At 41.8% G+C, this 21,307-nt stretch overlaps 2 protein-coding genes across 7 annotated transcripts; one reads left to right on the forward strand and one right to left on the reverse strand.

Annotated features, from left to right (window-relative positions):
* The first annotated feature begins 349 nt into the window (after window positions 1-349).
* On the forward strand, window positions 350-9,179 carry LOC125538982 (putative triglyceride lipase). Of its 5 annotated transcripts, none has more exons than XM_048702313.2 (19): window positions 353-748; window positions 1,765-1,823; window positions 1,984-2,065; window positions 2,415-2,482; window positions 2,660-2,729; window positions 3,201-3,282; window positions 4,026-4,096; window positions 4,548-5,597; window positions 5,686-5,748; window positions 5,859-5,905; window positions 6,158-6,203; window positions 6,289-6,368; window positions 6,618-6,734; window positions 7,190-7,271; window positions 7,470-7,595; window positions 7,745-7,819; window positions 8,271-8,396; window positions 8,600-8,732; window positions 8,936-9,179. In XM_048702313.2, the coding sequence occupies exons 1-18, from the start codon at window positions 455-457 to the stop codon at window positions 8,645-8,647; spliced, it is 2,586 nt and encodes an 861-aa protein (XP_048558270.1). In that variant the 5' UTR covers window positions 353-454; the 3' UTR covers window positions 8,648-8,732; window positions 8,936-9,179. The 5 variants fall into 5 exon arrangements, with proteins under 5 accessions (XP_048558274.1, XP_048558273.1, XP_048558270.1 ...); XM_048702314.2 differs by having other exon boundaries at window positions 8,966-9,179; XM_048702315.2 differs by lacking the exons at window positions 353-748; window positions 1,765-1,823 and having other exon boundaries at window positions 1,984-2,085.
* Window positions 9,180-11,343: 2,164 nt separating this feature from the next.
* On the reverse strand, window positions 11,344-20,796 carry LOC125538983 (coiled-coil protein). 2 transcript variants are annotated; one of them, XR_007296602.2, is made up of 7 exons: window positions 20,488-20,796; window positions 20,102-20,234; window positions 19,810-19,935; window positions 19,661-19,725; window positions 17,550-17,656; window positions 11,743-11,830; window positions 11,344-11,668 (listed from the first exon to the last, which is right to left on the reverse strand). XR_007296602.2 is itself a non-coding variant. In XM_048702318.2 (6 exons), the coding sequence occupies exons 1-6, from the start codon at window positions 20,677-20,679 to the stop codon at window positions 11,589-11,591; spliced, it is 684 nt and encodes a 227-aa protein (XP_048558275.2). In that variant the 5' UTR covers window positions 20,680-20,792; the 3' UTR covers window positions 11,344-11,588. The 2 variants fall into 2 exon arrangements, 1 of the variants encoding a protein (XP_048558275.2); XM_048702318.2 differs by lacking the exon at window positions 17,550-17,656 and having other exon boundaries at window positions 20,488-20,792.
* Window positions 20,797-21,307: the final 511 nt, after the last annotated feature.

Genomic DNA, 21,307 nt, shown 5'->3' on the forward strand with positions numbered 1-21,307 from the left:
ACAAGTGCTGACCTGAACCGAATATGATGCCCCCATCATGATCGCTAAGAACCATACCTGCTTGGGCTGAAACAAATACTCCATCCGTTCACAAATATAAGATGTTCTTGTCATTCTCAAAAAAAAAAAGATGTTCTTGTCAACGGAGGGAGTAGGATTTAACAAAGACATGCTGGAAGAATATGTTGCTCGTTTTGCCAGGAGAATCGTGCGCCCTGCCGACTTCGCGACCACGACAGACCACACACACAGCACACATAGCTCCAAGCTGGCAAATCATGGGGCCCAGCGAGCAGCCCCCGAGCGGTGCAGCGCAGACGTGGCGCGCTTTTCTCCCCACCTCGCCGGAGCCGGATCCCCTGACGTCAGGCCCTCTTTATCACCACTCTGAACGGCGCGCGCACACTGGAATCCACGGGCGAAACCAGCAGAGTGGAGAAGGTTCTTCCATTCCATGGCTTCCACGGCCCTCGCGAGCGTGTGCCCCATCGCGTCCCTCTCCGGGCGCTCGTCGCCGGCGAGCTACCGGGCCGTGAGGTGCTGGGGCGCGAGGAGGGGGAGGCGGCGGAGGTCGGCGGGGCTGAGGGCGAGGTGCGCGGGCGGCCAGCCCTCCGCCGTGAAGCCCGGCCCGGAGAGCCCCGCGGACGACGGGTCGGTCGGGGACGAGGAGCAGCCGCACCCGCAGTTCGACCTCAACCTCGCCGTCGTGCTCGCCGGCTTCGCGTTCGAAGCCTACAGCACCCCACCCGTGAGCCCCCTGTCCCCCTTCTACCCATCATCCTTCAACTGCACTAGTATAGGAATAGGAATAGGAAAATCACGGGAAGTGAGATGGCATGCATCTTAAATCCTATAGAGAAAGAGATGTCATTTGATTTGATGCATAGGATAAGGCCTCCTTTGGTTTAGAGGAATTTCATAGGAATTCTAAAGGATAGGATTCTTATAGAATTTTTGCCTTTAGAGCCCTTTGGTTCATAGGAATGGATTCCTATTCCTACATAGGATTGGTTCCTATCCTCCACATTTCATAGGAAAATAAAAAAGAGCCTAGACTCAATGGAAAAATTCGTTTGGTGTCAACCAAATGACATCTTGTTTCCTATTCCTACTCATAGGATTTGAGATACATGTCATCTCATTTCCTACAAGATTCCTATTCCTATGATAATCTTATCCTATGAACCAAAAGAAGCCTAAGAATTTTTCCATTGAGTCTAGGCTAATGTTTTTTTTCTTTTGAAATGTGAAGGATTGATTCCTATTCTACATAGGAATAGGAATCCATTCCTACAAACCAAAGGGCTCCAGAGGAATTTTTCCTACAAAGTTCCTATCCTTTGCAATTCCTACAATATTCCTATGAACCAAAGGAGGCTCTAACCAATACTCCCTCCGTCCTTCAAAGAGTGTACTTCCAACTTTCTTGGGAAGTCAAACTTTATGCTTGACTGTATTTATACAATAATACACCAATAGTTATGCCGTCAAATTAGTAGCATTCGATTCATGATATAATATATTTTCATCATATACCTATTTGGTTTCACAAACATTGATATATTTTTTCACAAACTCGGTCAAACTTTCAAATAGTTTGACTCTCCAACAAAGTTGGAAGTATACTCTTTCAAGGATGGAGGGAGAACAACCAAAAGACCGATCTGATGGAAGAGACTAGGCAATATATTTATACGTCAACAAATCCTGTGTGTGTTCCTGGGAGCTGATGGAGGCAAGCGTTCTGTTCGTCTGGTTTGGCAGGCAGATGCGGGCTGGCGCGAGACGGACGCGGCCGAGTGTCAGACGGTGTTCCTATCCGAGTAAGTTGTGGCCGTATCCTTTCCCCACAGAGACCGGATCGTAATGTTTGTGAATTGCGCTGCAACCTGCAAGTATTTGTGGTTCTGACCAACTAGGGCAATGCAATTTTGAAAGCTGTCGTCACTCTAAATGCTGTGAATGGTGCGGTGGATATTGCAGTGTGTTTCTCCATGAAGTATACGATGGCCAACTAGTTGTGAGGCTCAAGAAAGGCAACAGTCTTCCTGCAATGGATCCATGGGTATGGTGATGAATATGCTAGTGAGTAGTTACTGTTTGTTTCTTCAGTATATATATGCTGCATATGTTATTTGTTCATGGCGCTTCAGTTATTTCGTTGCGGAGAATATTGAATAATGGATGGGTATAGTAAAAAATATACTGTCAGTTGCTGAATATAGTTATCTAAGATATCTGGGACAATCTATGGATACTATTCTCAGTTTTAATATAAGTGGCCCAAGAAGTTTGAGAGCTCCCATATTTACTGAATGAATCAGTAGTTTACACATTTTAACTACCATTACATGAAGCTACATGAAGCTCTTTTCTTCTACTTCATCAACAACTTCCTTCTCCTTCCATTTCAGGGTACAAGTGATCCTTATGTAGTTCTACAACTTAACGGTCAAACTGCAAAGAGCCAAATTAAATGGGGGTGAGTAACTCTTTCTTTTTGAGTTGGAAATTTCCTCTTTATATTATGAAAATAATGTATGCGATATATATCACGCCTAATGGGGTTGGTTTCTTGATAAAATGTTTGATACACTTGAGATCGCTATTTTTTTCCATCGTCACTGGAGTTTCTGATTCCAGCAGTTGATTAATGTAGGACGAAGGAGCCAACCTGGAATCAAGATTTCACATTTAACATTAGGACGTCTCTAGAAAATCTACTCCAGGTATGAAGAAGTAATGTGAGCTCATAGTGATATTGGACTCACTTTAAGCTGTGTACTAGATAATATCTTTGTTGTTGTATAGTTCTGCATCTTGGAAGTCAGCGAATACTGTTCAGGTCTACGATAATCCCGAATCTGGTTCTTTAGAGTGAACCAGTGAGGTTTCCATGGTTGCTAAGTTTAATAACACACTAAAATACAAATCTCAGCTCTCTGTTGTGGGGTTAACTCAGAATCAGAGGTATCAGATGACTGGAGTACATGGTGCAAATTCGAAATTTCTTCTATTTAATCAACAAGTAGATGAGCAAACTATACATTACATTGTATAGCAAGTGACATAGCCATATCAACCAATTGTATGCATCTTGTAATTTTCCTTCTAATCACCTACTTCATTATATTCTGGTATCACCACAGATAATATTTGTGCCTTTCTTTTTTTGCATCTGGTGCCATTTTTTTCAATAGGTTGAGGCTTGGGATGCAAACCTTATCACCCCACACAAACGAATGGGAAATGCTGGGTTGTATCTTGAAACACTTTGTGATGGTAACTCTCTGTATTGACCCAAAAAATGACAGTTTGTTCTTTGATACTTCTTTTCGTGATTATAAGGTATTTCAATATGGGGCCATGGATGCTGTTTTACTCATTCTGAGTGGAACTTGTGTCGTGTGTACAGACCCCAATCCAAAATCCATACAGGAATTGAGCTGACCATTTTCCGATCTATGAAGAAATTTGAGACGTACACAGTTTCCATCTGTTGTGTGTGTGTGTGTGCTTATGGAGTATTGACTCTTAATCGGATAGAAAAATGCTACATTTTGTAACCAGACCAACTTGGGAGCAGATTTTAATAAACCTGTCTCAGTTGAAAAATCAGAGTAACTTACTAATACCACCCATTTGAAAACGTCCAAGATGCAATCTACCAACTGTGTTAGAACTCCTTGGATCAGATACAGTTACTGTTATTGGAACTGTGGTGACGACTGCACATGTTGCTCAATTGCATTCAGCGTTGCTGATCTATACCACTGTATGGCTGTATGCAACTCCTAGAGGAACCATGTCACTCTAACTACTTTATCAGTTATAGCAGTTTGACCAAATGAAAATATGTATAGATCTAGGATGGTAACTTCTTGCCGTGCCAGTTCATTTTTCACAGTGCAAGTGCATGTGATAACATTGCTTTTAGTGCAATCAGACATTATGTTCTCCAATAATATTTAATATGATTATATGAATTCATTTGGAGACTTTTGGGATAACCTTGTTCTTTTTAGGAAATAAACATGACATCACTGTCGAATTAGAAGGCCTTGGTGCTGATGGTGGTGGAACTATTGATTTGGAGGTAAGAATAAGATCTCTACAAGAAAAAAATTAGTCTGGTCATCGCTGTACTCCCTTGGAATGTGTATGCCATAGTGAACTGATCCTTGTTTCCCAGAGGGATACAAAGTACCTTCCTAAAGAAAAATCTCCATTTTTTCTTTCATCCTTCTAAAAGCAAAACCAGCAGAATAATTTTCACAGTTGGCTACTCATTGGTAAAATGGTCTTTCTAATGACGTATAGTCGTATACCGAGGAGTACATAGGCAAATTTCGCTGGTAGTTTACTGCATTTTATATTTATCAGGGATCCCCATCTATTATGCATTGCTGCTGTTCTCCTAGCACAAACAGGTAAGATGGTATACGGACAGCCTACACGTTATCTTCTGTATATCAATAGTTCAGTCCTTAAACAATGCCATAGACTTGATTTCAGGTTTATCTTAATTCTTATTATTAACACACTAGGTCAAATACAAGAGTTATGATGACATTGAGCGTGATAAACAATGGTGGAGAACACCTTTTGTGTCTGACTTTCTTGAAGAGAGCAGCCTAGGATCTGCTCTTAGGACGGTCCTTGGATCTGAAACTGTAAATGCAAGCCAGTTCGTGCAATCTGCATTTGGGCAACTGAGTTCTTTAACTGACACAAACCTTCTAAAGCCATCGTCTTCTGATAGTGAAGCTGAGGTTTCTGAAAGGCCTGACGAATCCATGGATAACTCTATTAGTTCAGATGAACTGCAACAGCAGAAGATTGATTCGATAGCTTTTGGAGAGAACTCAGATTCCCAGAGTGAACCTGTAGACACTGCTGCCGTTGTTAACAGTGAGGGAAACACATCAACCGATATGAAGGAACCTGATGAGTACTTCTGGAGTGCTTTCACCAAAACACTCAACCAAAATGTTCTTAAGAACTTTGGATATTCTCTTCCAGAGGCTAAGCAATTGGATGGATTTGACCTGCTAAGTTCACTTGGATCAAAATCACGTGAAATGGCTGAACAGCTATATTTAGAATCTGGACTGGCGACAGCAGATACATCAACCAGTGATGGCAGCAAAACAACTCCTGAACATACAGTCAGTGTTGACAATGAAGATAGCACAAAGCCTGCTAAAGAAGCAGTGCAGGCTTCCTTTCCAGACATTAATGAAGTATCTCGTGATGTATTGTCTCAAACAGAGAATGTACTAGGAGCTTTGGTGATTCTTTCTAAGAACTTCTCATCCCAAGGCAAGGATTCAGTAGACGAAGCAAACCAGAAAGATAATTCGAATGCAGAAGAACAAGGTGCTGCAGATTCTGTTGATGAGGATGGTGCTGCTGTTGCATCCACCGAAGTGTCCATAAATACACAGAAAACAGATGATACACGTCAACTGTTTGCAAGTGCTGAGACTGCTGTGGAGGCATGGGCTATGCTTGCCACTTCAATGGGGCGTTCCAGTTTTATAAAATCAGACTTTGAGAAGATATGTTTTCTGGATAATGTTTCAACGGACACACAGGTGAGTAACGTTAGCTATTGTGGCATCAGTGAGTTTTGCTGTCTCCTTGCCTTTGTGTTGTGTTGCATATGTTAACAAACCTCTGCAGGTTGCCATTTGGCGTGATTCTTCACGAAGAAGACTGGTTGTTGCCTTTCGAGGGACTGAGCAAGTATGCAATAATAACATGAAGGACCCACTTCTATTCTCTGAATGAAATATGTACTAATTAACTTCTCCATCTACCATCTTATTTACTTTGGTTTCTGTGTGTCCTCTCAGACAAGGTGGAAGGATTTGATAACGGACTTGATGCTTGTCCCTGCTGGGTAAGAGTTAACACATCACAGTTTTTTCCCCATTAGTTTCTGCGTTTTCATTTTAAGAATTGCTACCATTAAAATGTACTCCCTCCGTTTCTAAATATAAGTCTTTCTAGAGATTTCAATACAAACTACATACAGATGTATATAGACATATTTTAGAGTGTAGATCCACTCATTTTGCTCCGTATGTAGTCTCTTATTGGAATCTCTAAAAAGACTTACACTTAACACAGCATATTTTGAAGTTGATTCCAGACTAAACCCTGAGAGGCTGGGTGGTGACTTCAAACAAGAAGTTCAAGTTAGTAATATATTCTCTGCATTCACTTGTTTATCTGTTTGCTGTCAGTGTAAGCTTACCAGCTTAATGTCATATTATGTTTTAGGTTCACAGTGGATTCTTAAGCGCATATGACTCTGTTAGGAATAGGATCATGGCTCTTGTCAGACACGCCATTGGATATATGTGAGTATTTTATTACTCCCTCCGTCCCAAAATAAGTGACTCAAGTTTGTACTAACTTTGTACTGAGTCACTTATTTTGGGACTGAGGGAGTACAAAATAAGCATCTCTTGTATTGTAAACTAAAGTAGCAGTTAGTCCGAAATGATGCAGCAGGAAAAACTCAAGTTGTACCTTTTGTGCTATCAATCCTTTTTTTCAATTAGTTCTCGCTAACCTTATTCATAGAGCATCTTATTTCTCCACTGTAGGGATGAAGAAGATGCAGAAACCATACCTACGTGGCACGTCTACGTAACTGGACATAGTTTAGGTGGAGCACTGGCAACCCTTCTCGCTCTTGAACTTTCATCAAGTCAAATGGCTAAGTAAGCTTGACTTAGATTTTGATCCATAACCTTGTTGTTTCATATAGACAATATGATTCCATTCAGTCCAGGGTTTAGGTGGAAAGAAGATTCAGTCAAACATCTAACACACGAGACAATCTTAGTTAAGTGATACCAAATACTTGGCTAAAATGCTTTGACGAAGTTTTAACTGTCCCACCCTAGAATTACAAAACCTTAGCCCATGTAACAAAGAAAGAGAGCATCGTCAGGATGCTCTTTCATTTTATTTTAAGTTTTGCTAAACACGTAATGCTTAATAGAATTTACAGTGCACAACTAACACCTGGCTTCCAACTTATTTTTGCTTCTGTTATAAACGTGTCAACATAGTACACCAAAGATATGTATGTATGCTATTTACCTCTTGTCCTGCAGTTTGCAAAATTTATATTCGGTGGATGCTCATATTTTTTTCATGTCCCCTTGTATAGGAATGGTGTTATATTCGTGACAGTGTACAATTTTGGCTCTCCTAGAGTTGGAAATAGAAGGTTTGCTGATGTCTACAATGCGGTAACTGAATTTTGCAACTCTATTCATAGACCATTTACTAAATAGAAACAGGCTAAAATTCAACTGCGAATCATGGAGGGCTGTTTTCATGTATTGAATCATGTGTAAATGTATCATTATATGAATTAAGTTGGTAGTGCAGATTGTGATCACAGCCTGTTTTTTGAATTTGAACTTTTTTTGGATAAATATATGCAGAAAGTAAAAGATAGCTGGAGAGTTGTCAATCATCGAGATATCATTCCAACAGTGCCACGTCTTATGGGCTATTGCCATGTGGAAACACCAGTTTATCTTAAATGTGGAAATCTAACAGATGCACTGGTAAAATTGTTTTGTATAACCTTTTAGTTTCAATCCACCTTTTTTTCTAATAGTATATTTGGTTAAGTATTGTCAACATTTCCTGCTTTAATCCTTCATATCTTCAAGTTTTCACACGAACTTAGAACTGCATTTGTATTCTGACACAGGCAAAGGAAATTTTGGATGAAGACCAAGGTGATGAGATAGGCGAGTACACCCCTGACGTGCTTGTTAGTGAATTTGTGAGTGTCTTTTTCTCCTTACCATAGTGACATTGCTTGCAGATTACCAACCACAAGCTGATATGTTTACCTGTATAGGAAATGCCACGAGAAGATTTGTATTCTAGTTTTTAGCAATATGGGTGCGTTTGATTTTAGCCCAAGCTAACCCTACCAAGATTTGGCTAGCCAATATTTTTGGTCAATGTTAGCAAAAAAAATGTAACTATAGTTGGCTGGAGGGCATATGTATGCCAAAGTATTGGCAACCATCCAAACAAGAGCCAAATTTTTGGCTATTGCGAAAAAACTGACATGGCTGATTTTGGTCACCATCCAAACATACCCTATAAATAGTCATATGTTATTTTAAGCATGAAACATTAGGAAGAGAAAAAATAATGCATAGCTAAATAAAATTGATGTTACTCAAATTGTATTTGACTAGTTGGGCATATTAAACTCTTTCCAGATGAAAGGAGAGACACAGCTTGTGGAAAAACTACTCCAGACGGAGATAAATCTACTTCGCTCAATCAGGGATGGCTCAGCTCTTATGCAGCACATGGAAGACTTTTACTACGTCACACTTCTAGAGGTTTCTTGCATCATTTAGTCTGCCTTCTGCTTAAGAACTACTCTCCATTCCAAAATAGATGACTCAACTTTGTACTAAAGTTAGTACAAAGTTGAGTCATCTATTTTGGAACGGAGGGAGTATCTCTGCTATTTTTACTCCGCAACTCATGCCAAAAGCTTCTCCAAGAGAACATAATAACAAAAACAATTGAATTGATGCAGACTGTGAGATCAAGGTACCAATTGGTTGATGATGCAAGCCAAGAATAGCACCAAATTGACTGCGTGGTCCTATTAAAGTTGTGAGCTGGAACTTCCCAGACCTGACTCGCACTGGAAGGAACAGGATATTAAGGTACCCTTGAATCAAAGCATGCACATATTGCATAATTTATGCTCTTTTTCGAGTGCATGTATTGCGCTTTAGTCATTCATATTCAGACTAGTCTTCGATTGCACAGTTAGCTAGTGACCGGTGTTTTTTGTTTCCTTCATTTTTACCGCAACAAAAAGTATTTGTTCTTACTATGTTGTCTGATCCTGCATTTGAGCTTGCAGGGTTACTAAGTGCTCAGCTTCGTTCAACAGATACGTATATTAATGGAGCATTTGCAACCAAAGGAAATCTGATGTAGAAGACAATCTTGTCGGCAAATTGTTGCCTGCCTAATCATATGCCAACATATTTCTGGCTGGTGAGTGTAACCAATTGGGAGGTCTGCTCCGAAGACGTGTATTCGCCATTTACAGGCCACAAGGTGTGTGTATAACAAAGCCTCGACTAAGCCGGACAGCTATCAGATGGATCTAGTCTACACATTACGAATGTGAATGTGCTTGGCCTATCCTCATCGGCGTTCATGCTTCTCAGCTGTGATTTGTCTGCCAGAACATTCATGTGAAAAGCCATGTAAATAATGCCCTTTCGCTCCCAAGTGCTTTGAATCATAACAATAGAAACTCAAATTTCTCGGTTAAGGGACCCCTGATGTATCTCCCAGAAGTAAGTAGTTGTTATGATGAAAAGCGGTCGGATAACAGACCTCTATTATCCTGACTGAAACGTTTATCTTGGATATGAAGTTGGGTACAAATATGGATGTTGGTAAATACTAACTTCAGAGTATCCAGAACATGAGCAAGAGAAGAATACTGGTAAGATCGCCCTTTTCCCTGAACAATAGCGTGCAATACAAGTGAAGCTACGTGGCATAGAGGCTCAAAAAAGGACCCTGTTAAGCCAAACACTAACAGTCTGTGGGACACTTAAGCAATGTAACTAGCGCCTCGGCTACTCCAGCTACTAGATCGCAGCAGCAAATTCCCACAGCTATATTAACTAGAGCTGCCTCATTACCATTTTGTGATGTGAAAACTAAATTCATGCGGCCAATATGCTTTGCTGCTTCAGGTAAGAAAATATGCTTCACTTGTTATCTGGGAGGCACTGTCCTAGGCCCTGGATTCAAGATCCAACGATCTAATGGTTCTTTCCTGTACCTACTTAAGGATCGAGCGGGAAATCCATCATCTCTGCAGACCCAGTATTTGGCGGGAAATCCATCATCTCTGCAGACCCAGTATTTGTCCATGAGATTCAACAGGCCGGTACAGCATGCTGCGAAATACTCCCTCCGTCCACTAGTGTTAAAAAAACGTCTTACATTACTGGGACGGAGGGAGTATTTGACAAAGATTCAAGCAGGGTGAAACAGAAAAAACCCGAAGGTGTAGACCATTCTGGGAAGACTATCTTTCATGATAAAACGAGTGCTGACCCTTTCACAACAAGTCACCAACTCAATGTGTGTTGTTGCCTTCTAGCCTTTCTACTGTTGGGTGTGAAAACAATGCGTACTCAGATGATAAAAGAAAGAACTGGAGGAGAACACATAAATCTCTCCAATAGTAGACCTAAAAGGCAAATCATAGGAGTAGGACCTAAAACGATGAGTACTCTGGTAGCAAGTTGGCGCGTCGACCAAGAACATGTTGAAGCCTCCGACTAATCCTGGGACCAAAATGTATTTATGTTTTTTTTTTATAAACTTCTTCTCCTTTATTCATTCATAAGTAAAGTAGCATCGTTTACAAGTAAAGGGATAACCTCATTAGAGGCGTTATCCATCCAAACACTCGGAGAAGAAAACCTAGCTAACCTTGCTAGTTCATGAGCTACTCGATTATGTTCCCTATTACAATGATCATAAATGACATGGAAAAAACCTAATGACATGAAATAATAGTCGTCTATAATGAATGAAGCGACTGAAGAAGAGTAGCCTTGGCTCAACGCATTCACCACCTCCACGCTATCCGAATTCACTTCAATCTTACTACATCCAACGGTATTAGCAAGATTCAAACCAAACCTCACTGCAATTGCTTCTGCTGTGAACAAGTCGAAGCAAAGGTCCATCTTTTTATTAGCAGCCGCTATAAATTTCCCCCCATGGTCCTGGATAACTGCTCCAAATGTTGCTGCGAGTGTGTCACTATCAAATCCCGCGTCAACATTTAATTTCACGTAACCATACTTTGGTTTCAACCAAGCATCTGAACGGACGTGAGCCTTTGGGCTGTAAGAGATGGTATAATTTGCTACTAAGCCTCTCACTGACATATTGATTTGATATGCACTTTGAGTTTCTTCGTCATGTGTCAATTTTCGCCTTTCATACCACAAATACCAAGCCGTCGTTGCCATCGTTTCTCTGAACTTCGTCAAGCCCAACACTTGAATTTGTTGTTCTGGATGGCACAGAAGATGTGCCAACACAAGCTCACCTGCCTTGTCAACTTTCAGTGCCTGTTTGATAACAAGCTCAAGACCAAGCATATTCCACACGTCCATTGCCAATTTGCATTCGAACAACATGTCTTATGTCATCAGGCCCCTGGTTACAGGCTAGGCAACTCGGATGTATTTATGTTTCTATTTCAACCATACAAACCTAAATTTGCAGTTGTGATAATCAGAGAGTTTAACTTGGTAAATGAATATCAACTTACAAAAAAAACTACTGTCTTTGTTCCCATGGTTGATAAGGAAAGTCAAAGTACAACAAACAAATGGACAAAAATATACATTCCCACACGTACATCAACAGTTCATATAGTGTCCACAGCCATTGCTGATTGTATAATTGCTGGTACCCCAAATAGGATAGATGGCGCGCAAGGATACAGAACCTCAAACTCAGGTAGGAAATCATGCTTCATGCTTTATCTGGGAGAAACTAGAGAGGATGGCTGATCTTGCATTAGCTAACTCCACAATTAGTTCAAGTGCTACATGAAACAAAAATATCAGTTAGATCAACATAAAGATTAAAGCAGAGTTTGTTCTTTGTTAGAAACAGAACCTGTTTCAAAGGAAACTTGGGCCGTTCGCAGTTTTGGAGACACCAATGCTCCAAAGACTGATAATGCTTTTGATCTCGCCTTTTGAACCTTAGGTACAAAGCAAAAGAAGAATCAATAGAATTTAAGCATTTACAAATTATACAACTTTCTTATTTATGGGCCAATATGTAGCTGTGTTGTGCGGCTCAGTTTCTGGCCCCTGACTGAATCTGCTGTTTTTCATCATTTTCAGATACGATTGCCAAATTCTGAGTTTACTAGCACAAATGTCAAACTTGGGTACAGTTCACAAGCCAGGCTTGTTGGTATTGATCTAGGCCCAATGGGCTGAAGGATAACTTAACGTTAAGGGGAGGTGGTCACAAACCAACGTTCGTACCCCTTTGACCCTAAGTCCCCAACTAACGCGCCCTGATCGCCAGCACCATATATATATAAAGAGGAGTGACAGCCGGCCACACACGATCTGACTTGTTCACGTTCATCTATCTACTCTGCCTCCTACATCCCAAAACCCCTAATCCGATCTGGGGGAGCGTTGTGCGACAGGAAGACCTCCGACCTTTGCTCCCGTAGCAGGGCAGTGCCGCTGGCGCTCGGAGGGACGCTGCAATCCGCTGCAATCGACCACACCGAGCCTGCATCATGCCTACATCAAGCAGGCACGAGACATCACATCATCAACACCAATGTCTGCTCCCATTGGCGGTAAGATCCTAAACCACCCTTGCTTCATTGCACAATTATTACGTGATCTGATGCTAGGATTACGATCCTATAATATCATGCCCAATGAATTATATCCAACAATGGTATCAGAGCTACTTATGCCTAGATTAGATTCCTAATGACGGTATGTTCATGTTAATGATCATGATTAACTACTAAAGATTATTGTTTAAGTCTAATGGTTAATGCATATTGATTAATGGCCTATGTTAAAGTAAAATGATTAATGTATAGGCTTAATAGGTTTGGGTCAAGGCCTAAATAGCTATGGGTTAGTGCTAATTAGGTAATTATTGTTAAGCTTCATGTACTAGCCACCGCAACCAAAAGTACGAACTAATGGAAAGGGCTAGGCAACCCACATATACACTTCAACACCCCCTCTCGTGTATAAATTAAATGCCAGAGGGTGATTCGATCCCAAGATCAACAATTCAGCAGCTTCACGTGCTAGCCACAAAACCAAGCTACTATTATGTGCAATAGAAAGAGACTAAATATATTTTATCCATTAACGGTATAGTGCCCCAGCCTCCGCACAAAGGCTGCTTCTCTCGCCGCTTCAGCTGCTTCGTACAGCCCAAGGCCCAGGCAGGGCAACATAGCAACAATCCTATAATCTGCATTTTTTCATGTTTGTTCACTTGTTAAATAGTCCCACCTTGCTTTTTTACATTGAATCCCATCAATTTATATGCATCCCCGAGTTACCTTGGGTATCAACAAGCAGTCTTGGAAATTGATAAGCAGAGGGTGAGACGTTGATATGATTTATCCCTTGGGAAACAGAAGAGAGGCTGCGGAAGCGAGATTAAATTGCTTGGATCAATGATGGTAAAGGCCCCATTAAATTGGAAGCATTAATTGCGGGAGTTCAATTGAAATTTAGGTCTCCATGCTGCCGGGTGGCACCGCCCAGATGTTGCCGTGCCGCATTGGTGAGCGTTTTTGGTGGATGAGGCAAGTAGAGTTTTCTTCACATTGCAGCATGAGGCATTCTACTTGCACACACAGGTTTCACTAAATTCAAGTATTTATCAATTTCTGCAAAGCACAGGCATATGTGCTAGTAGCAATAAGAACAAGACGAATTGGCAAAATCAAGAAACCCCCAAATTTTCCCTAATTCGACTGAAACCCGAACCCTAATTAAGACAATCCCCCATCAAAGCCCAAATGTTGAAATTGAGAAAAGAAGAAGATTTGGGGCTCACCAAATGAGTTCGCGTCGTGCTCTTTGACGTCAGCGACACCGCCTTCGCTCGGGGCCAGGCACGAAAAGAAGCAGAAGAAACTGTTGCGCTCATGGACACTAGCTGTCCGCGCCTTGCACGCCGGCGTCGCCTACAAAGATTGCACCGGCAGTCGCCGGTACAAGCGTCCCCAATGACGCCACTGATGGGCCATGTGTGTGTGTTGCCAATAGCCACACTCGGCATAGGAGCGCGCGGGACTCGGTTCACTGCACGCTGCTTCGTCGAGCACAGCCACCGCGCCGACATGGTCAACGAACTTGGGTCGCCGCTCCGAAAATCAAGGGAGACATGGGAAATGAAGCTAGGGTTTTGATCCGGAGCCGTTTTGTTCCGCCTCAGATTGATCCCAATCGTTGATTCGATCATACGATTGAAACTGACGCGCAAGTGGGCTTTTGGGTCTTGGCAGACCAATTATGGTCATGGGCCGAGGCCTAGGTTGTGTTGGCCCGACGGGGTTATATTTTTCCTTGAAGATTCTTTCTTGCTGGGTGAATAAATAACATGCAGCAACGGGTTATTGAGCCTAAACTGATGTTCTGCACATTTTTCTTTTTATTTACTGCATTTATGTATTATGATTAATCTCAAAATCAGTATGTTTTTGCACTGTTGTAAATTGACAATAGGCAGAAAATATGTTGTAAATTATGATTTACTATTCTGAATAGAATGGAACCAAAAGAAATATGCAGTTAACCTCTATGTCATCATTATGGCATAATTATGAGGTCTCTTGGTAATATCAATAAATGATGTGTTAATAATGTTAAAAAAATTGATTTTAGCTTTGAGATTAATCTGATCATCATTGCAATTCCGACCGATGTTGTTTTGCAATGTTTCAATCGCCCTCCATTAATTTCTTACTTATTTCTACCCAACGGTGATATAATTTGGAATTAATTTTGCATGCAAATTGATCAAACCAACTTAGGGTTATTTTTCATGCAATTTTATTCAATTATTATGTTCTTTGCCTTTACTTACGAATATTGTAAAGTTGTGACAACTCCCAATCCTCGTGGTTTCAAGAACAACAATTTCCAGACATGAAAAGACTCTGTTGCACTTAGGCCGGCAAGGAATGAACCTCACTTTGAGCAAAAGTAAGTCATAGGAGCCTAAAAAGGATGTCAGTGGGTATGCTGACCTTAAAAAGGCCTATGATGTTAAAATTGAGAAATGGGACTCCTCATTATGAATTTCTAATAAAACTCTATCGCCGTGAACGAGAATGTTGCTGAATATTTAAAATCAATGAAGGAACAGTTTAAGGGCTTAGAAAAAGTCTATGCCGATGAGCTCTTACATAAGATGCTTGCCAAATATGATGGGCACGGAAATGTGAGGGAACATATCTTAAGTATGAGCAATGCTTCGGCAAAGCTCCTTTGACATGAGCTATGCGCCACTTTTATTATTTTGAGCTTTGCTGAAGGATTGCTCATACTTAAGATATGTTCCTTCACATTTCCGTGCCCATCATATGTGGCCAGAAGCTTATGTAAGAGCTTTTTCTGAGCCCTTAAATTGCTCCTCCACTGATTTAAATATTCGGCATTCTCTTTCATGGGAATAGCCCCTTTTATATCAATTGAGATAGAGAAATTCATAACAAGGAGTCTCATTTCTGAACTTTAATATCATAAGCATTTGTAAGGTCAGCATACCCAGTGGCACCATTTTAGGTTCCTCTAGTTTACTTTCCCTCAAATCAAGGTCATGTCAACCTAAGTGCAACAACAACGAGTCTTTCCATGCCTGGAAATTATTTCCAGTAAGCGGCTCGATGTTCTTGAAACCATGAGGATCAAAAGTTGTCATAATTTCAAAATATTCATAAGGAGAAGAACATAACTGAATAAAATTGCACAAAAATTACCCCTACGTTGGTTTGATCAATTTGCATGCAAAATTAATAAAATTGCAAAACAACATTGGTCGGAATTACAATGATGTTAATATCACTTTTCAACATTATTAAGACATCAATTATTGATATTACCGAGACCTCGTAATTATGCCATAAAAATGGCAGCCATTAATTGCATAAATTTTGCTGAAAATGGAATTGTTGTCCAATATTCAATGCCAGGTGAACCTCAGAAAAATGGAGCAGCTGAGCGTCGCAACCACACCCTTATGGATATGATGCGGAGCATGCTTATTCATGCAAGTTTACCAGTAAGTCTATGGAGTATGGATGGAGGCATTGAAAATAGTTGCACACATTCTGAATCTTGCTCCAACTAAGTCAGCACCAAGCACAACTTAAGAGAAGTGGACGGGAAAGAAACCGAGCTTGAATTACTAATGTCAGTGGGGCTGCCCTGCTGAAGGTAAAGTATTCAATCCACAAATTAAGAAGTTGGACCAAAAGACAGTTGATTTTTTTTTCATTGGGTACCCTCACACACCCAAAGTGGTCGGACCCTTCCCCGAACCCTGCGCAAGTGGGAGCTATGTGCACCATACTCATAGAGGAAAAGGATGTCATTTTTATTGCTAGGGTCATACCACCAAGTTTGTGGAGACCAGACAAGCGGTGTTTTTTGAAGATAATGAAGTCACTAAGGTTAGGGCAATTGATCTTGAAGAGAAGCAGGTGTATGTTCCATCCCCGATTATCCAAAAGAACTTTATCCCTACGCCCAATATGCACGGGGCACCTACTGGTGATCCTGAATCTGATGTGGATCCTCAGCATAATTAGGATTCTTAACCCAATGATGATCCTCACCCCGATGTTAATCCTCACCCTTCCGGTGCAAGAAGAAATGTACTCCTTCCATCCCCCATAATGTAAGACGTTTTTTTACACTAGTAGTGTCAAAAAACGTCTTACATTATGGGACGGAGGAAGTACAAATTAATGAGCATGTGAGAAGACCACACAATTGGAAAGAAAACGAACCACCCTGAGCGACTTTGTCACTTACATGAGCAAGGATGTAAGTGACATGGGGAAGGTAGAAGATCGGACCTCAAATAAGGAAGCCACTAAAAATGAAAATTTGTCCAAATTGTTACCCGCCATGGAAGACGAATTGAAGTCCATGAGCTCAAACGATGTTTCAGACTTAGTAGAAGTTCCAGATGGAGCCAAAATGACAGGCTGCAAGCGGGTCTAGGAAACCAAATATGATTCCAAAGGGAACGTCGGAAGGTTCAAGCGACACTTGTAGCAAAAGGTTTCACACATAGGGAAGGGATCAATTGGATGATTATGATTTAGAACTACATCAAATGGATGTTAAGACGACATTCTTGAATGGCAACTTGAACAAAGATGTTTACATGACTCAACCGGAAGGTTTTGCTGTGAAAGGAAAAGAACGCATGGCATGTCGTTTAAAGAAGTCCATATATGGCTTGAAGCAAGCTTCAAGGCAATGGTACCTCACCTCAAGTTCGATGAGGTTATAAGAACTTTTCGTTTTAAAGAAAATGAAATGGAAAACTGAATATATGTTAAATTTAAAGGTAGTATGTTCACAATCCTAGTCCTATATGTGGATGACATTCTGTTGGCTTGCAGCGATAAGGATATGATGCATGAGACCAAGAGATTTGTCTTCAAATTATGATATGAAGGATCTCGGTAAAGTCTTGTATGTCCTTGGCATTGAGATTCATCGAGATGGGTCCAAATGAACATTGGGACTATCTCAAAAGGCATACTTTGAGAGAGTGCTAAAGAAATACAATAGGCATAAGTGCTCTTCCTCGCCTGCCCCTATAGTCAAGGGTGATAAGTTTGGGACATTCCAATGTCCAAGGAACCAAAATGAAACTGATAGATGAAATCGGTTCCTTACGCTTAAGTTGTTGAAAGCATCATGTATGCTCAAGTATGTACACGCCCAGACCTAGCTTTCATAACTGGATGCTTGGTAGATTCCAATCTAATCCAGGACCAGACCACCTGGAAGGCCACAAAGAAAGTGGTGTTACATGGAAGGCACTAAGAATTTCATGCTTACATATAGGAAGTCTGATAACCTAGAAGTTATTGGTTATTCAGACTCTAATCTTGCCAGGTGTGTGGATAGTAAAATCCATGTCAGATTATATATTCACACTCACTGGAGGAGATATCATGGAAAAGCTCCAAGCAAACGATAAATGCCTCATTTACGATGCATGCGGAATTAATAGCATCCTATGAGGCCACCGGGCAGGCTGTATGGCTGAAGAATTTCATTCCCGGACTTAAAGTGGTACAGAACATTTTCAAACCACTAACATTGTACTGTGATAATGAACTCGCAGTTTTCTATGTGAGTAACAACATGTCAAGTGTTCCTACCAAGCACATTGACATAAGGTATCATGTTGTGAAAGATAGAATCCCATATCAAACTATTAATGTTAAGCATATCAATACGACAATGCTTGCAAATCCACTTACTAAAGGCTTACCACAAAGTATTTTTTGAGCATCTCGCCGGCATGGGTTTAATGGAAGTCTTTTGATCTTGGAAATATGGGAGCACTAATATGAACCACTAGTATGATCCCTCGCAAACCTCGCCATCGGCTCCTCGTCGCTTTCCTTGATGTTGTCCGGCTCCTTAACAACAATGCAGGGGCCAGCTTGACCTGGCTGGACTCAATAGTCACCGGCGGCCCGAAAAGCTCCTTCGCCTGCCGAGACTCAATCTCCGAAAAGTTGAGCCTCTCGCGCGCCAAGGGGCTCCACGCGGCGATGTCGGCCATCGGCAAGGTGCCAAGCCAGTACCATCGGCCACCATGCTATAACTCGTTGCCGAACCAATCGGACGGCTGAAGCCCCACCCCTCCCTGAAGCCGGCTTTGCCCTTATCGTTTGGCAGCATGGCGGCTGCGGCGGGTCAGCCGGGGAAGGAGGCAGAGATGACGAGAGGTGAGGAGGATCAGGCGGCGGCGCGACAGATGTGGTGAATTTCGACTGTGGATGCGGCGGATTTCAGCAGATTACGGCAACAATGGCGCGATTTTGTCGGTTTGACGGCTGGGGATGAAGAGAGACGAGTGGATTCGGCGGTCGCGGATCTGGAGGCGGCGGCGGCGTGGGCGGTCAGGCGCAGCTGTGGTTGGAGGTCGCGGGGGCTGGCTGCAGGCCATTTTGGTTTTGCAGCAGCTGCCCACATGTACATTTGCAGCACTGGCTGCCGCATTTTAGGGCTGCCCAAAAAAAGTTTTGCAAAATTTTTGTGATGGGGCAGCTATGGAGGACGTTTGTTTGGTCCCAAGTGCCCTAAAAAGAGCTAGTGCCCTAAAATAGGGCAGCTACTGGAGATGCTCTAATCTGATCTAGGGGAGAGTTGCGCGACGGGAAGACCTCCTCCAACCTCTGCTCTGGTACCAGGGCAGTGCCGCTAGTGCCCAAAGGAACGCCGCTATCCGTTGCGATCGAGTACGCCAAGCTTGCATCAAGCAGGCATGGGACATCGCATCATCAACACCAATGGCTGCTCCCATTTGTGATAAGATCTTAACCCACCCTCTGCTCATTATGCAATTAGGTGATCTGATGCTAGGCTTACGATCCTATAATGTCATGCCTAATGAACTATATTCAACAAGACTAACTTCAGAAAAACATGTCAAACTTGAGTGTCGCTTTTATACTACAATATTTGCATGCCTTGAAACTTCATTTTGATGTACAAACAGGTCTGGCCTGTGGCATATTAGTGTGAGGCTTGACCAAATTAACCGCTCAAACACATAAAACTTTGTTTCATTGACTTACACCGATTCATCACAACTGGTGCTCTATTTATGTTGCTTTTAAGAAGATTCACCGGAAATTTCTCTCTATCTTTACCTAGAGTTGGCACATTCACTTTGATAAAACAACACTAGTCCAATTTATACGATTTGCATATGTTGCCTTTACCTGCCAAATTTTCAAAAGATAACAGGCTTTTATATTGCACTTTACCTGACTGTTAACGTCAACACCAGTAGAAGACTTTGCAGTAGTTGCATCTGATTCATTACTACTATCTATCTAACAAAAAAAGATTTGAATGTGAGAAAGGGAAATTAATTAACACATATGAGCACTAAAAAAAAGTAGAAATAGTGCACCTGGGGTAGCAGCTGATCCTCTGTACCTTAGTTTTGCTGTAGCGCTATCCTGCGCACAGACAATATCACTGGAGTTTGATTCTTCTTGCAAGCACCACTTTGATAGAGAAAAATGTGGGTTTGATTCTGAAACATGATTAAAGAAAAGCTCATGACTTGCACATTGAACTATAACTCTAGTAGTTTGGAGAAGATACAAAGATTAGACTCCATAAGAAAACAAGGATGATTGCCATAGCAGCTCTGAGTTGTCGATAACGATTGTCAACTGAAATAACACACAGGTGGTTACCTGATGGTTGCAAGTCTGCAGGATAAACTACTTGCAGCTTAGTGGCTGCAGATTGCTCTTTATGATCAAACAGCATACTTGAAACACGTGATGCGCCCATCGAGTGGCGAGCACTTGCCAGATCAAGCCAACCCTAAGAAAATAAAGAACATCATTCACGTTTATTTCTGAACCGCAACAGTACAGTACTGCATTAGGCAAACAGTTCTCCAGTAAATTCTCACAAAAGCACTGTCGCATAGCAACTTTCGAACTAGATGCAAAAAACCTAGATCCGGATGGTAGGTAGCAATACAACATGGATAAAATCATCAGAGCAAACTACTGCTCAGCAACCTTCTTTCTACTCTGAAGGTTGAAATTGCATAACAGCTTTTTTTCTGTACCTGGCGAAGAGCGGAGGAGAGCGAATCCATCAGGAGGAGGTAGCCGTCCGCCGAGTCCATGAATCGCAGGATCTCTTCGTCGTCTCCCCCGAGTTCCTCCGCCGCCGCCGCCGTATTATTGGTCTCTTCCACTCGAGGGACCGGTCCCATGTGCTGCAGCACCTCCCCTGCCGCCGCCGTCGCCGTGGCCATCGATCCAATCCTGACACGCCCAAACCCTTTTGGTGAGAAAAATTGATCGGTTTGGGGATCTGCCAGCGAATTGGCCGAGGCGAGGTCCAAGGAGACTCGGTGTTGCTTAAAGATCCGTGCCAAGACGGTGATATTGACCGTACCTATAGCACGACCTCAAAATTCAAGGTTTTTTTTTTTCCTTACAATTACAAATCCTCTATTTCCTAAATAAATACTCGCAACTTCGGGCTTTTCTTATGTGATGATCTTCGAATATGTTCCTCGATAATTTAATATTGGGCAGTGCGACGCGTCCGCCGGCTGATAAACTGGTTAGATCAACCGCCTCGATAGCCGTCGGATCTACCACCCCAGTCAACCAAGAACCTTTGCAACAACTAGCTTATTGTGCTTAGGGGCTTTGCAACAAGGGCCTTGTTGCAAAGGTCCACCGAGACAATGCTGCTGCCCCGCTGATACGTCTTCAACGTATCTATAATTTTTGATTGCTCCATGCTATATTATCTATTGTTTTGAACATTATTGGGCTTTATTATCCACTTTTATATTATTTTTGGGACTAACCTATTAACCGGAGGCTCAGCCCAGAATTGCTGTTTTCTTCCTGTTTTAGGGTTTCGAAGAA

This window comes from Triticum urartu, chromosome 2A (assembly GCF_056163025.1).
Source record: "Triticum urartu cultivar PI428250 chromosome 2A, HENAU_Tu73, whole genome shotgun sequence".
In the NCBI taxonomy this organism is placed as follows: Eukaryota; Viridiplantae; Streptophyta; class Magnoliopsida; order Poales; family Poaceae; genus Triticum; species Triticum urartu.